Here is a 16100-nt window from a genome sequence, read left to right as displayed (position 1 = left end):
TTAAAGTCTCTATGTGTGGCAGTAATCAGTGGCAGGGGTCAAACTTCCTCAAAGTCAGACTCTCTGTAATAAGTTTCATCGATTCTGCGACAGAACTCAGCCAGGTTAGGGTAGCCACGGATTATTTCTGCCAGTCTAGTAACAGGTAGGTTTGTTGTCAAGATTGAGTACAAGTGTCCAAATACTAAAGCGTCTAGTTCAGTTGGTCTGGAAACAAAAAACAAGATGATTTTTTTTTTACCATATGTATTCCATGAATACACAACATGCTTAAATTTGAATGATTTAAAGCAAAATGCTTAACAATTTTTTTTTATTATTTTCCACATTAGGACTTTCTTGTACTAATACCATAAAGCAGTCAATTCATATTAAGACATTTTTATATATAAAATTCACAATACATTTGTACTCACTTTTCTCCAAAAAAGAATTTCTGTCTATCCAATCTTTCTGAAAGAGCCTGGCAACATGTGATTACCTCATCGCATACCTGAAACACAGAATGACACTAATCTATGAGCGCCTCTGCTCATATCTGAGAAGACTTTGTCACACACCTGGAAAAAAAACTGTGAAATAAGGTGAGGGTCCAGGGGCCGGCTAGAATAATGTATGTGCAGGATCCTGTTCTTTGTGAATGGTGACATTAACATCATCCCAAACTTATAGCATTATTTCATTGCCTGGAGATGTATAGCCTCTATACCTTAGTTGTCTCTAGTAATCTACAGCTGCATCCTCCTTACATCATTCATGGTCTTCTTCCCCCATCCTGTGGACTTCATCCGAGATTTTATTTCCTGTCTCCGTTTCCATGGTAATAAATGATTTAATGGCCAGGGATGAATGGATCCATGTCGTTTCTTGGTCACCTGAAGATAAATCAATAAATCAGTCCGACATGGACATCCTAACCAAAACGTGAAACTGCATAGAAATTCTGTTATCCGTGGCTGAATGGATACCATTACTTCAGTGTGAAACTTAGGGCATATGTACATGTATGTCCAACACAAAATCAGAACAATTGTTAATCAATTCAATTTAACTTCTCATATCCACTCCTTAACTTAGCCTTGTGAAATAATTCCATTTAGTTTTCTGTTTGCTTAAAGTGACTGACCATGCTGAAAAAGTAGAGACTACTATACAAAGTCACACAAGTAGCTGAAATGAGATGTGGCCACACTGCTATCACCTGATTTATATGGGGTCCAGTTTTATTTATTTATCATCTATTACACCAAAATACATGTATTCGTATGCTCAAGTTCAAGCAGACAGTTTCCTACCTGAGAGTAAACTGTATCTTCACACCAGCAGATGTATAACTGAAACAATTACAGCACAGTCTGTAATATTAACAAGTATTTACTGTATTTGACCTCAAATGTTATCCCTGACTCAGTTTCTCCTTTTTACATGGAGACAGGTCTATTTATCTTAGAAGGGAGTTTTGAGGTTTGTTTAAAATCTAAAATGGCATCTGGCTGGAAAATATAAGTTTATAGCAATGACACCAAAAATTCATATCATGTTATAATCAAATCCGCCCAAAAACGAATCCTGACAAAGGAGATACTTTGTAATGGCAGGAATAGGCAGAATTCTGAAAGTGACTGACGACAGTTGTACGGTATGATACAAAATGCACACAAGAATTTCATGTACTTATGTTGATTGAGCTACCCAGTTTATGAAAACAATAACATTTATAAAAATAAATGTCGCAACAGACTTGAAATATTGGAATATTATCACTTGTAAAGTGATTTACGACTGCTCTATCTGCAACTCGAGAGTATCTTCAAGAAAGGCGAATTTTAGACCTGCATGACAAGAGTGTGCAAATAATGCTTTACTTTTTTTATGGAATAATGTATTTTGAAGAGCACAAACCTTAATCCTCCTAGACAGTGTGTAAGAAAACAAAGGTGGCGGCAACACATTGTTACATCACTGGACTAGTGACAACAAATCTGTCGCTCAAATTAAACTCAATGGAGGATTCTCGCCTAGTCATCCTAGCTGGAGTAAAGGTCACTCCACAATACATATATTTTATTTTTGTTTACATAACAGCTGAACAGATTGATTATGTTTTTCAACCAAATTCCCACTGCTCAGGCAGGCAAGCCTCATGGCGATTTGAAAGAAACCTAACTTGTGAGGAGATTCGCAGTTTTTTTCTGCACTGACAAACTCCCCATCATTCGGTGTTTTTGTAAATGTGCTGTAAACTAAATGCACCAAACTGACAGTGACACATACCAGGAGTATTCATAATTATGCGCAGAATGTTGCGCCACTAAATTTCCTAAACATGTGTGCAACTGCTGAATTTCATCAGTGAAGCTTTACGTTTCAGAAAACAAAAGTAAACAACAAGTCAATGGCAGCATCATTATGTGGACTGCTTTAATAGCACCCAACAAGCATCGCTTGTTCGCTTACCATACTAAGGTAAGACTCATGAAACATAAACAAGGGAGATAACTCACCTCTGCATTGACGAGAATGTTTTCCACAAGGCTCATATAGGCCCTCATTTCAGATCTCTGTATTTCATTTAAGTTCTCACTCAAGTTAAAGCCCTGGAATTCACAATCAGATTAATACATTCCAAAAAAAAAACAACAACATTTTAGGGATTGACACACACGTAAGCCATCGCATAGCACAGTCCTCTTTAAAGCAGGTATTGACAGTCAAAGTACAACAAACAGAAAAATGAAATTATTGTAGATTGGTGCTGATCTCAGGATTATACAAACTACACATTTAAATGTACATAAATATGTACAGATCGAAAATTGCATGAACATAAGTAGTGCAAATTACTTTATTAACCTACCATAGTTATTTCTTTTATTCTATTTGATTGGTGTTTTACACTCTTGACCCAAAAATTATTTCACTTATGCGGCAGTGGCCAGCACTATGGTGGGAGGAAACCGGGCAGAGCCTGGCAGGACCCATGACCATCCACTGCAAGGCCTTGCCACATACAGTCGAGAGGAAGTCAGCATGAGCTGGACTTGAACTCACAGCGACTGCATTAACGAGAGGCTCCTGGGTAATTGCGCCGCGCTAACGTACCTTAGTATTCACAAAAGCAATGATTGGGTCAAGTTCAGATATCAGGAAAGCACCAACTTGAATAAACGGTACTCGCCCTGAAATCAAGGTAACAAAGTATTATTTATTGGATTTTCTAATTAGGAGAACAAACAGTTACAAGTCAGATAGCAGTTTACCTGGACAGCGTATAAATAGTACTCATGTTCAAAATGGGTCAATCATGTCATAAATGGCCTTATATGACTACAAACACTGACACTTTGGTAACTGACCAGGATTCAACTCCACTCTAATTTTGTAATTTTTTGTAATTTTTTTTAAGTTTTAAGTTTTTGTCACGTTCGACTAGTTCAGTTGTTCACTGAGATCAGGGAAAATGCATCACTCTGAGGCACCTTCTGTACACGGTGTTTGGCCCATGTTAGTATGTAGTAAAATATGTTCTTGTCAGACAGAGAGCCTATCTTTATGATTCTACCTGAAGGGGACATTTCCTCAGCATTGGTCCTCAGTTCCACCAAAAAGTTCAGGCCATTCATGTGGAGAAATGTTTTTACAGCTAAGCAGTTGGCACAGTCTGGTAACAGGATCTGGTCAGCTGGACAAGAAACAAGAAAACATTTCATATGTTATTACATGAATATTTGTCCTGCACTGAACACAAATACACTGTATCTGTACATAGACAGGCTTTGTTAGTAGTTTCTTGAGTGATGTGTTTATCTGAACTGCATTTCTTACTGTAGATTAAGACTTATTACCTTTTGTGATTGTGGCCAGGTTTCTGACTGAAGGTAACCATTGAGCCTAATGCTTAACAAACCTCTGTTACTCGGCCTGATAATCAATTAGAAACAAGCAAAATGCGTAAATCAAGAAATGTTAACCTTTAGGTGAAATACAGTAATTCATTTATGATGTATGCCCATCCCCTATAACTGCCACAATTCATCTCCACGTGGAAGAAAATTTATAAGCAATAAAACAATTCATTAACATCACAGTAAACATAACTAAGTACACCTCCATGACAGAATATTACTACTAGTCAAAATGGTGTCAATTAGGATAAGTACGTGACCACTTACATTCATAGGGCTGGTAGAAGGACACATTTTCTGGCCAAGGCACTTGAGCTAAAATTTAATGGTATAGATTAACATTCATGGATTGGTATGCATACACCTGTACAAGACAATAACAACTGTTTTATTAAAAACTATATTATATTTTTAGGTGTTGATCACCCTTTTACTCTATTTTTGCAAGTCACTGACTCTTGCATATGGTCTTCTATTTATATACACTATACACTGTAACAGTTTCATATACACTGTAATAGTGTTCAAAATAGTGTTGGAAGACTAAATGACAAAATGACACTCAGATATCAGCATACAACATTTTTTTAAGAATCTAAAAGACTTTAAAGGAAGACTACAATATTACATTACATGCAAGATCAGGTTCAGCATGCTAAATAATTCTGAAATAACCTTATTATGGCCATAGTGAGGACTACATGTATTTTTCTGTCGCTTATTAGAGTGAAGTGAATTCATTGAGGAATCCCCTTTTCACAATTAACATCTAAGAAATGGGTTGGTGACCAACAAAGGCATCAACCTTGCAGTAACTGTTGCTTTTGTTGATCGCTAACCCACTTCTCAGAGGCTCCCTGTATAACAGCAAAAACTGCTTTGACGGTTACGAACCTAATGTACGTACCATAATAGCAAATATGTCCCGGTTCAAAACTGGAAGTTTGTCCACAGACTTTCCAGTTTATCCTAGGCTTGGCTAAAACAGCACTTTATGCAATTCAGAAACACCAGTGAAGCCCTAGTCCTCATGAGTTACAGTAGTAATACACAAAAAGTATGATTCCCTTGCCCTGAAATGTTGTTTAGTGAGTGAGTGCTTGGGGTTTATTTATTTATTTATCTGATTGGTGCTTTACGCCATACTCAAGAATATTTCACCTATACAACTGCGGCCAGCATTATGGTGGGAGGAAACTGAGCAGCGCCTGGGGCAAATCCAAGACCATCGGCAGGTTGCTGGCAGACCTTCCCACGAAAGGAAGCCAGCATGAGCTGGACTTGAACTCACAGCGTCCGCATTGGCGAGAGGCTCCTGAGTCATTACGCTTGCCCTAGCGTGCTAACCAACTGAGGCACGGAGGTCCCTGTTTGGGGTTTAACATCGTACTTAACAATTCTTCAGTCATATGATGACGAGGAATGTTGTTTAGAATAGAATGACAGTTACTATTAGTGTCCTATCATGTGATATCAGTTTCATTCGTTTCCCTGTAGTAAAGGAGCATTCATTATATAAAGTTGTCATTTGTTATTCAGTAACAGCAATGCCCGGGTTAAACTGAAAGGTGTGGGGACAAACTTCCAGCATTGAGCTGGGTAAAATGCGATGGTATGTACATCACTGGAGTAACCAATGGAGCAGTTCTGGCTTATTCGTAGTTTTGCAGCAATGCCATAGCTGCTCTGAGCCAATCATCAGCACACTCCTTGGTCACGGGACTAAAGTACTGGAGGTGAAAACAAAGAGAAATTAACCCAAGTTAGATATTCAATGAAGTAGATTTTGGCATAAAAAATGAAAATTTTAGCTTTTAGTAAGAAATTCTTTCTGGAATAGTTGTAGTACTTGTAACTTTAGAAATCAGCAAAATCAGCATTTCACCCATTTCCCTCCATGTTATTTATCACCTCCTGCTCCTTGCCAGGAATCCAGGTGTCGAACTATGAATTTAATAAGGAGATTCTTAAATGAATTCACTCATCACATGCATCAACCTAATCCTTACAATTCATCTCAATTAAATAATATCTGAATTACTGCGGAAAAAGTTTGATTGCTTGGTAATTCTATTTAATGTTCTTTTAACAGGTATCTAGTCCATCTAGATTTATTTATTCATTTGGACTGGTGTTTTACGCCGTACTCAAGAATATTTCACTTATACGACGGTGGCCAGCATTATGGTGGGTGGAAACCGGGCACAGCCCGGGGGAAACCCACGGACCATCCGCAGGTTGCTGGGAGACCTTCCCACGTACAGCCGGAGAGGAAGCCAGCATGAGCTGGACTTGAACTCACAGCGACCGCATTGGTGCCCATCTAGATGGATTCAGTGTGCTTTAGAACATCTGACATTCATCACAACACTGAGACATCAACCTCTCAAACAAATCGCCGCACATCTGCGCACTCCGACTTGTTGGAGCTGATCTCAATGAGGTCCACACTCATGGCACCCAAACTTAACTGCACTAAAAATACAAGTTCTTTTTTTATGCCCTTTTTGGATTGAATTACGAGGGTTGCAGTTGTTTATGCAGACAGCAATCGAAATAAAACAGTTTTCTGGAGAATTTCAATACCAAAACTCAGTTGCATTTCAAACCCGAAAGTAGATCACGTGACACTTCAAAATGGCTGTCGACGGCGAGGTACTTTGTACCGCCGAAATTCTAGCAGTCACTATGCAGCGAGTTAATTAGTTGCATAGGTGAGCATAGCAAATTAAGAGGATAGTATTGGAGATTCCACAATAAAAACAACATATAAGTACACAGAGGAGGTGAGTTAGATTGCCATACTTGGCAAGAAGATGAAACATCCGCACCATGTTTTTTGGGGGGATGCGTTGATAGACTCAGTGCTACGATGACTGTCAGAATTTCATAAAATGCATGGAGATGGACTAACAGGTATGAGGACAGTTGTTGTTGTTGTGGCAGTGTCAAGGTGAAGTGATTCCGCGAAGTTCTCTTCCTAACAAAGCATTTAAACACACGAGAAAACAAATACATATACATACGTCCTAATTCTACTGAAACCGCTTGAGATACGAGTGAGGTCATTGTAATGTCGAAAATTGTTTATAAGCAGTCAAACATTTGACCGATAATGACAACCATGCTTGTCTCTAACGGCGCCCTCTATCGGCGAAAGCGATGGATATCCCGTCTCCTGACGATGTTCTAAAAATAGCCAGTTCCTGATTGGAGGTTATAAATAACCACTCCGGCACGAGTATAAGATAGCAGCAATTGCTTTCGACGTTCATTCAGAGATTCGATATGGTCGAGAGTTAACAAGAGATTGTCAATTGAGTAAAGGTAAGTGATCGGATTATGAATTTTTAAATTTTTGTCTGACGTAGGCTATAGAACAAAATTAGAGCGTGTTTTTCTGGCTTCTTTCAGCAACCTCATAATAGGCTAGTTACTCGTTGGAAACAAGGAGGCCTCTCTGTGATGTCATTAGCCTACAGGAACAAATTTATGACGTAAACTGACCTTTCGTAGATTGTATACCATTACTAGTAATATGTAGGCCCCTATATATTAGACCTATAAATATGTACATCCCATTTAAACGTCGTAACATTTATAAGCCTAATTTAAAATGTTTAGTAAATTAAGCTATTACTAAATAATTAAAACTCTTTATAATATTAAGGTCTAACTAAGACAATTTGGACATTATCTCATTCTGATATTCAAATAGCACGTGTAGCTTTCGATTTACAAATTCTAGTCATCTGTGTGGTTTAACCTCCACTTCTCGCAACGCGTGCATATATACGGTGCGTTGTGAGTGAATGACATTTCTTTTATATGTAAATGAACGTCTACATTACATAGGAAGCGTAGTCGGGGGGGGGGGGATTGCAAGGGGCGGGGGGGGGGGGTGTCTGCAATCACATTGCAACCATAACGAGCTTATTCAACATTCAGGCATAGGCCGTAAGTGCACTTATGATTATAAATCAGTAGAATAGGACAATGTCCGATTGATGGATAAGTTCATTATGGTTGGACTGAGGCTAGTCTATATGTACGCGTAGTCTTTCTCTTTTATGGACATAGCATACATTAATGTTACAAGTCGCACAAAACATTAGGATATTGTAAGCGATGAACGTAGTATCCAGCCCCCGCCCTCAGCTGTCTTTACGACTACCGTAAAACACCCGTTTATGTTTAGGCCCATGATAAGCTACGCAGATTACGTCAATGCAAAGCAACATGGAAATTTTCCAAAAATAAGAAAGGCAATTACATGTGGCATTAACAAGTTTTTCCATTTATCATGTGGGCAAGCAAAATTATGAGCTATATCTAGTCGGCCGATATAAAATGTGGAGTTCAGATCATATAGGCCTATATGTATTAACTAATCGTATACAGTGTACACTATTTAGAACACTGTTACAGTACTGACGTCTTTGCTGGTGGAATGGGTAGGTATTTATATTATAGAAACGGAAATGCACGTAGCTATACTTTCGTAGTTGTATCTCTGCATAGGGCCAACATATACACACGAACGGGAGACCAGCTTATACACCTCGTCATCATTTCCGACATTATATACAAAAACAAAACAGCCAATGACAGTCGATGAACAAGAACAGACCCGACCAACACATATATGTATAAGTGCACATCTCTACGTGCACTGCAAACACCGTGGATGAAGAACATTTCCAAAAATGGATAAATCCTGCATAAGTAGGTTTCATTGGCTTTGGTCAGTGAAATAAAATGTGTGTACAATAACACGAAAAGGTAGTCTAACCAGACACAACCATGTAATTGACATACAAGGATCAGGCTCATTTCCGCCCTTTGACTGTGAATTGACCAGGTGCACTGCTGATGATGCTTGCTCGGGCTGTGTAATATTCCTTGAAGACCGCTGGTCTTTCATCTATATGTATATATATATATATATATATATATATATATATATATATATATATATATCATGACGTGTATATCTGTAATTCACGTATGGGGAAAATTCGTTGTTGTATATTGTCGGTGATTTACCAATCAGGGAGTACTGCCGTAAGCAACAATAACTTAAATCAGACGATCAATGAATCAGTTAATCAACTACAGCATAGGCGTACTTGTCATATTTCTCTAGGCCTATATACGCTAGGCTTATATATGCTATATATTACCGTGTTCATTGAAAATAGTTCCTGGAAGGCAAGAGGACCTCCGCAAACTCCATATTATAGGACCTATTGAAGCTTTAAAATTATGACGTAGTTCAAAATTTCTCTACATGTTCTTTGTTTCGATGTAGAGCGTGAAACGTCTGTGTTGTGTGTTGAGATGTTGAACGTCAAACCTCTCTGTTTTTTTTTTTTTTGTTTAGATGCAGAACATCAAACTTCTCTGCGTTGGGGACGGAGGCGTTGGGAAGAGTTGCTTGTTCATTTCCTATACGACCGGTTCATTTCCGTCCGAGTATGTTCCCACCGTGTTTGATAACTATTCTGCCTCGATGATGGTGGACGGTAAAGCCGTCTCCTTGGGGCTCTGGGATACAGCGGGGCAGGTAAGTTACGGTGGGCTGTTGTAGGCATCAATCCATGTACTCCTCGCCAATACACTACATGTATATTTTGTGTGTGTTTTACAGACAAGGTCATTTAGCTTCGTAGCCTTGGCACACACTATAAACATTTATAAATGGGATACATTTGTACCCGTAGTGACCCACCTCATTTTGATGATATAATTAACCACACAATTATACAATTTCTAACAATATAGAGTATATGAGTATAGCTGAGTTAAAGGCCTAGCCTGTTGGTTATTTGAATATTATTAAAATGGTCGTCACTTTGTAAAAAAGAATTCTACACATAATGTCTAGCACTATTTAATGGGAAGATATCTTCCATTATCTCTCAAGTGGCTGTATGTCTTTTCCAGGAAGATTATGACCGCTTACGTCCCTTGGCCTATCCAGGAACAGACGTTTTTCTCATCTGCTTCGCCATAGATAACAGAAACTCCCTCTCAAACGTAGCTGAAAAATGGCTGCCAGAATTGGAGCATTTCGACAAAGCCAAAGTACCAGTTATACTCGTGGGCTGTAAGAAAGGTAAGAGTTCCTTAGCATATCATACGCATATATAGTGTGATGTAAACTACATAATTATGGACGCATGTGATTGGCGCCTGGGGAAGGCTTTGGCTCGAATCTAGCCTTCGCTGTGTGACCTCTGATATACGTGCGCTAGAGACACACTCCTATATAGATTAATTAATTGTTCTATGTATATTAAAGAAAAGCGAAAGTTAACTTATCAGTATGATAATATTAGTGTAAAAGAAAATGCATTATTCACCAGCTTCTGTCTCTTTGTGTTTTGTAACAGTCACGGCATCTGAATGAATGAGTGAATGAATGAATGCTTGAGGTTTCTCCAAGACTCTCAGACATCACTGAAAACTGCTGAGTGGTTCATTGTTCAGATAGCTAAGGAAGAGTTCCAAATGATAATAAAAGCACATTGCTTCTTGCTGCTGTGCTTGTGTACAGACCCTCTCATGAATGTTTTTATAAGCTTACAAACACCCGAATGAGTGACCCACTTATAGGCCTACTATATGAGGAGAATAACAAAATATCATGCATAGCTTTTGGAATGCTTTGAGGGTGGAGATTAGTTTTACCGTTTGTGATGAGAATTTTGCAAATGACGAATTTCACTTTGTGCGTGACTTTCCTGGTTTACGACTTGGTGCAGTGACATGAACACTTTTCTGTTACGCAGATTTAAGACTAACAGAACGCAGCGATGGTCGAATCGTTACATACAAGGAAGGGAAAGAAATGGCGAATAAATTAGGTTTGCCCTATTATGAGACGAGTGCGTTAACGCAGGAAGGAGTGAAGGATTGCTTTGACAATGCTGTAAGAAAATATCGTAATATTCACATGCTTTAATGAAAAGTAACTTTTAATATCCTTATGGTAACTTTTTTCATGTCCATTATTAATATTATTAACATTTTTAGTTTCGTTTTTATTTCACAGTCAAGTGTTATTGAAATAAGCTACAAGGGGATGTAATGTCCTTCAATGTAATGTGTCCCGTACCAAGAAAACAGGTCCTTTGGATGCTCCACATTGAGGTGTGCGAGATGCAGTTTTATTTATTTATTTATTTCATTGGTGTTTTACGCCGTACTTAAGAATATTTCACTTACATGACGGCGGCCAGCGTTATGGTGGGAGGTAAGAAGTTTTAGCGCTCAATACCGCAAGATTTATTTAGGCTTGAGTAATATTTGTGTTGTAATCTATTCAGATTAGAGAGGTGTTGAACCACGACCCCAAGAAGAAAAGGAAGAAAAAGTTGGGTCCCCAGCCTCCTGTGATGCCTCCAGCTGGTGAGATACACAAGTCCTAACTGCAAAAGGTTGCCATCGTGTAATAATAAAAAAAATAACCTTCACGTTTCCTATATATGACGACCAGCCCTCTCCACCCATATCATCATATTAGCAATGTTATGGTGGAAAACATTCTTGAGCTTGTTACTTTATCGCAATATGGCGATTACTTGGTTATTCCGTACATGACTTTTAAGCAGTAATCATTTATCTACCGCATTAATCTATGTTGAACTCGGTGACTATCACGGTAGAGCTGTAACCTTCCTCTCACGGACAAGTGATACAGAGCGCTGAAATAAATAAATAAATGTCATGCTGTATTGACTGTAAGTTTGCAAGTTCCTCCTGTATCGCCATCGTGTAATACAAAAATACAAATCTCTGTATATGATGTGGCGGTTTGAATTGACGATTGTATGCTGCTTTCAGACTTCAGCTTACCACACAGACTTTGTTAAAAAACTTGGGCATTCTTTCACTAAGCTAGAGTTCTACATGGGATCTAGATGTGACCGTAAAAGTGCTTTTTCAAAAAACATCAGATGGGCTAAAATTCGATGGGATTAAATGACAATTTATCCTTCCGCATCAAGTTTTTATTGTTTTTATTGTGTAGTAAGTCTCTTTTAAAGAACACATTGATAAATACATTTTCTTACAGTCTTTCTTGTTTAAAATTATTGTAATGTTGCCCTTAGAACCGATTTTCTTCAATTGTCGTCTAATTTACTTTCTCAAAGGAATCAAATTAATGTCTACAAGTAATTCTGAATGTAAGCCTTATTATATTCCAGTCCGTTTCACACTCATGACTGATTTTTACAGGCAAAGCTCCCTGGATTGAGGTGGAGACATCGGTGTTTGCTGACGAGTTCCACGCCCTATTAAGATCACCCCATCACGCTGATGTCACTTTTACTGTCGAAGATGTCCATTGCATAGATGCCCACAAAATCATCCTTTCTGGGGCATCTCTATTCTTCTCCAGAATCTTTGGCATCTCGGCCTCTGTGAAGGTTAGTCATGCAGAAAACTGGCCCAAACCACAATATTTGATTTTGATAAGGGCAGCGTATGGTTTATCTAGTGTTCACGAACACGTAGGAAGCGGGTCATGGCCGAATGGTGAAAAGGTTTGGTCTTTTCCAGCCGTGGAAGGAATTCGTGGATTCTCTCGCTCTCATTTCTTCAGGCCTTGGTGGCAACAAACTGTCGACAACGCTGCCAAGTCTAACGTCTTACATCAAGATGGTGTTCCCAATGGTACATGTACGGCACACGTTGTAAAGTTCAGTAACTTGGTAAAGGCCGGTTGTTTATCAAAGATCCTCCCCCAAAACTATACGCCATCTTATAAGTGAAGACTGTTTGAGTATTGAGATATACAGCAATCAGCTGAATAACTACCGGTACTCAAGAATATTTCACTTATGTGAGGGCGATCAGGAAGACTGGTTCGGAAAACCGCCTGGGCTTACAGAGTAAAGGTAACAAATCTACGATGAAATTCTATTCGGCTGATCTTTCAAAATATACACAAACGCCGTCTGATCAAGGAGGTAATGCGAATGACAGAGATGGAGGAGCTAAGGGTTGTTATAACGGTTAGATAAAACGGATGGGTGTTGTTAACTGTTGAAGTTTAACATTGCTCTCCTAATGCATGTTTTTCATTTGCTATTTACTCCACAGTCTGTTTTTTTTTTTTTGTTGGTTTCTTGGTTTTGAATGTTGAACGAGCGATTAGATGTATAAAGTTCCATAAACAATTAAAACTTGTGAAAATTGTGCACTCTGTATGGTGGACACAATTGGCCATCGGGTAATACTGAACATATACGCCCTGAAAGTGCTTGAAAAGAATGTTATGTAGGTTATAACCCAGCATATCCAATTGAAACTAGACCCAAGGAAGGAATGTCTAGGACATTTGTATGCTTATGTGTATAAGTCCATATGTATGCTTTATGCGAGCGTAAAACTAATACTTTCATTCAAATATATTGGAGAGTTTATCGTTGTGCTATATCGGTATATCTATTCAGGCAAGGCGTTTTGATCTATATATTCCCGTTCTCAGAGTAACCAACTACAGGAGATCAAAGCTGGCTATAACTTCACACTAGAAGACCTGAATTGTGGGAGGGTCGAAGGTATAGCCGCAGTATACGACCGGAAGTCCGACAATCAGCACGGTCACACCTGTATTGAGATCTGCTCAGACATCAAGGCCGCCACTTTCGTTCACATCCTGGAGTTTCTTTACACTGGTATATATCATTATTGGGTATCCACTTGCTGATCCATCAAGAATTGACTGATTTTTATAGCCATTTACAGGTTGTACCCAACAGTCGCTGATCCGTCTCATGTCGATAAGGCAGACCGTGATGTGTTAAAAAATACGGCGTAAAAACACACAGTCATACATTTAGCCCAGTTCCAGCTGAACCAGACACAGATTTATGCCAAGAATTCCCTGTTTTCCTGTGGTTTCCCTTTGGAAGGGAAGTCAGAATAAGTCAGGTCACTGCCAGTCTAAATGCTTGTACCTGTAAATAAAATGTTAAGACAGTATACACATGGGTCTCGCTCTTGAAAGATCTTGAAAACGAGAACTACGAGGCTGTGTAGCACTCATGGTTCGTTAATGAAAACAGTGGTTCTTATGTGCTAACAGCATTCTGGGTTCCAAATATATTCCACAATACATGTACATTCTAACAAGAACACAACTTTATTGATTTTGCTGTAGGAGTTCCAGATCTGCCTAGCGACATTTCAGACGAGGGCATCATAGAACTTGCCAGAGTAGCCAACATTTTCAAGTTGTCTCAGCTGGAAACAATCTGCTCAAACCTTCAAACCGAGCAAGAGTTCCTTAACCCAAGTATAGGTACATTTCTGAACGACGAGACGGGACAGAGGATGAAGGAGCTTTTCCTGAATCAGTCCTCACTAGCAGACGTTATCTTTGAATTTGAAGGTATAGCGCGTCCATTCTCCTTTAAATTTGAAGGTATAGCGCGTCCATTCTCCTTTAAATTTGAAGGTATAGCGCGTCCACTCTCCTTTAAAGATATGGATAAAAAACAATCAATGTTACATGCAGTGAATTCATTTTAAATTCATAGCAAAGCACCAAACCTGAAAAATCAGAACACACAAGTATGTTGTTAATGACCCTTTTACCTGTACAGGCGTGTGTCTATATACTTTGTGTATTGTCATTTAATTACTAGGTAGCTTGTCGGCACAATTGCGAGCCTTATAATAATATCAGGTACCTGGGAGGTCTGCCAGCAACTTGCAGATAATAGTCAATTTCCTGCTGGCCCTGCCCACTTTTCTCCCACCATAATGCTGGCCTCCGTCGTATATACATGTAAATGAAATATTCTGGAGTAAGGCGTAAAACACGAATCCAGTGAATAAAATAAATAATAACGTTGGGAAGTGTGTTAAATGTTTTATAGCAATTTGCAGGTGATCAGATTTACGCCCACCGTGCAATCCTCGCCGCCAGATGTGAGGTGATGTCCGCTATGTTCAGTGGTCGATTCTCAGAAACTGCTCAGGATGTCTGCAAGGTAAGCTGGATCATTTATAGTCATGCTTTCTCAAAAATAGAATATTAAAATTTATTTAACTTAAAAAAAATAAATGAAAACAAGACGTCGCTTGCGACTGAACCAGTGGAAGAAAATGTTTTGCTTTGGTCTGCATCTGATGTTAAACCTGAATCCGTCATTCTCACGGTACCGGGCCAACTCATGAAGGGAGATAACTCTCAACGATATTTTCTTTTTGCACCAGCGTTGTGATACGGCTAACAGTACTTACGGTAATGAGTTTAAGGGACAAGTCATAAAATTGAGAGAAATTCACGGATACCTGTTTGTCTTATCATTCTAGTTTAACAATCGCTATAACTCTTCAATTTGTAGATAAGCCTAACGGATATCAGTATGGAGGGTTTTCTTGCGTTCTTGGAGTATTTGTACACGGATCATTCCCCAGTTGAAGACAGCGATGCATTGGAACTACTTGCCTTAGCGGACGAATATGGTCAACCACGTCTAGTTAATTTGTGTGAACTATACATTAGCAAAGAGGTGGATAAAAAGTGTATCCAAAACATAGAGAAGGCTGACATTGATGTTATTGGCTTGCTCAACTTTTCCGATGTAAGTACATTCATATTTTTGTCTAATGCAAATTATTTTCAACACTTGATATATGAGGCAAATATGCGAAAATGAAACTTTTCATTCATGAATGAAACTCTTGGAAATTTCGACCACGGCGTTAAGTAAGAAAATTTTTCCAGTAACTGGTGTTGCAGTGGTTTAACTCGTTTCATTAGCAACCCCACCATACCAACACCACACCCCCACCAACCATAACCGAGACAGCCGTCAAATATATGAAAAAAGTTGACAACAGGAGACATTCACCATATAATGAATTGATGCGGGATATATTTAGTCTACATGCTTTATTTTTCTTTTTTTTTTGTTTGACTTCAGATGCATAACGCTAGTCAGCTGTCTAAATGGTGCCTTCATTTCATCGCTTCAAACTACGAACCCTTTATGAATCGACCGGAGTGGAAGCATCTGACCGGAGAAAACAAAAAGCACGTAGAGAAGGAAAGATGGCCGCCTCTTTCTTACATAGAGGACGTGAAACAGTACGAGAAACTGATAGCGCAGAAAGGAGAAAAATGCTCTGTAATGTAGATTTAATACGGCAGTCAGAAACTTGTATAGGGCT

At 38.8% G+C, this 16100-nt stretch overlaps 2 protein-coding genes across 2 annotated transcripts; one reads left to right on the top strand and one right to left on the bottom strand.

The window, feature by feature from the left end:
* LOC135461830 (metaxin-2-like) lies at positions 1 to 7073 on the bottom strand. Its single transcript, XM_064739079.1, has 9 exons — positions 6932 to 7073; positions 4173 to 4220; positions 3563 to 3682; positions 3103 to 3179; positions 2505 to 2597; positions 1296 to 1334; positions 750 to 875; positions 417 to 493; positions 1 to 207 (listed from the first exon to the last, which is right to left on the bottom strand). Exons 1-9 carry the CDS (start codon positions 6972 to 6974, stop codon positions 39 to 41), a joined length of 792 nt encoding a protein of 263 aa, XP_064595149.1. The 5' UTR covers positions 6975 to 7073; the 3' UTR covers positions 1 to 38.
* Positions 7074 to 7181: 108 nt separating this feature from the next.
* On the top strand, positions 7182 to 16080 carry LOC135461827 (rho-related protein racA-like). The gene is made up of 11 exons (XM_064739076.1): positions 7182 to 7232; positions 9289 to 9471; positions 9852 to 10023; positions 10700 to 10839; positions 11237 to 11318; positions 12150 to 12340; positions 13405 to 13594; positions 14080 to 14310; positions 14811 to 14914; positions 15272 to 15511; positions 15854 to 16080. Exons 2-11 carry the CDS (start codon positions 9289 to 9291, stop codon positions 16064 to 16066), a joined length of 1746 nt encoding a protein of 581 aa, XP_064595146.1. The 5' UTR covers positions 7182 to 7232; the 3' UTR covers positions 16067 to 16080.
* Positions 16081 to 16100: the final 20 nt, after the last annotated feature.

This window comes from Liolophura sinensis, chromosome 1 (genome assembly GCF_032854445.1).
Source record: "Liolophura sinensis isolate JHLJ2023 chromosome 1, CUHK_Ljap_v2, whole genome shotgun sequence".
NCBI lineage: Eukaryota > Metazoa > Mollusca > Polyplacophora > Chitonida > Chitonidae > Liolophura > Liolophura sinensis.
This window is presented reverse-complemented; position numbering and strand designations above follow the sequence as displayed.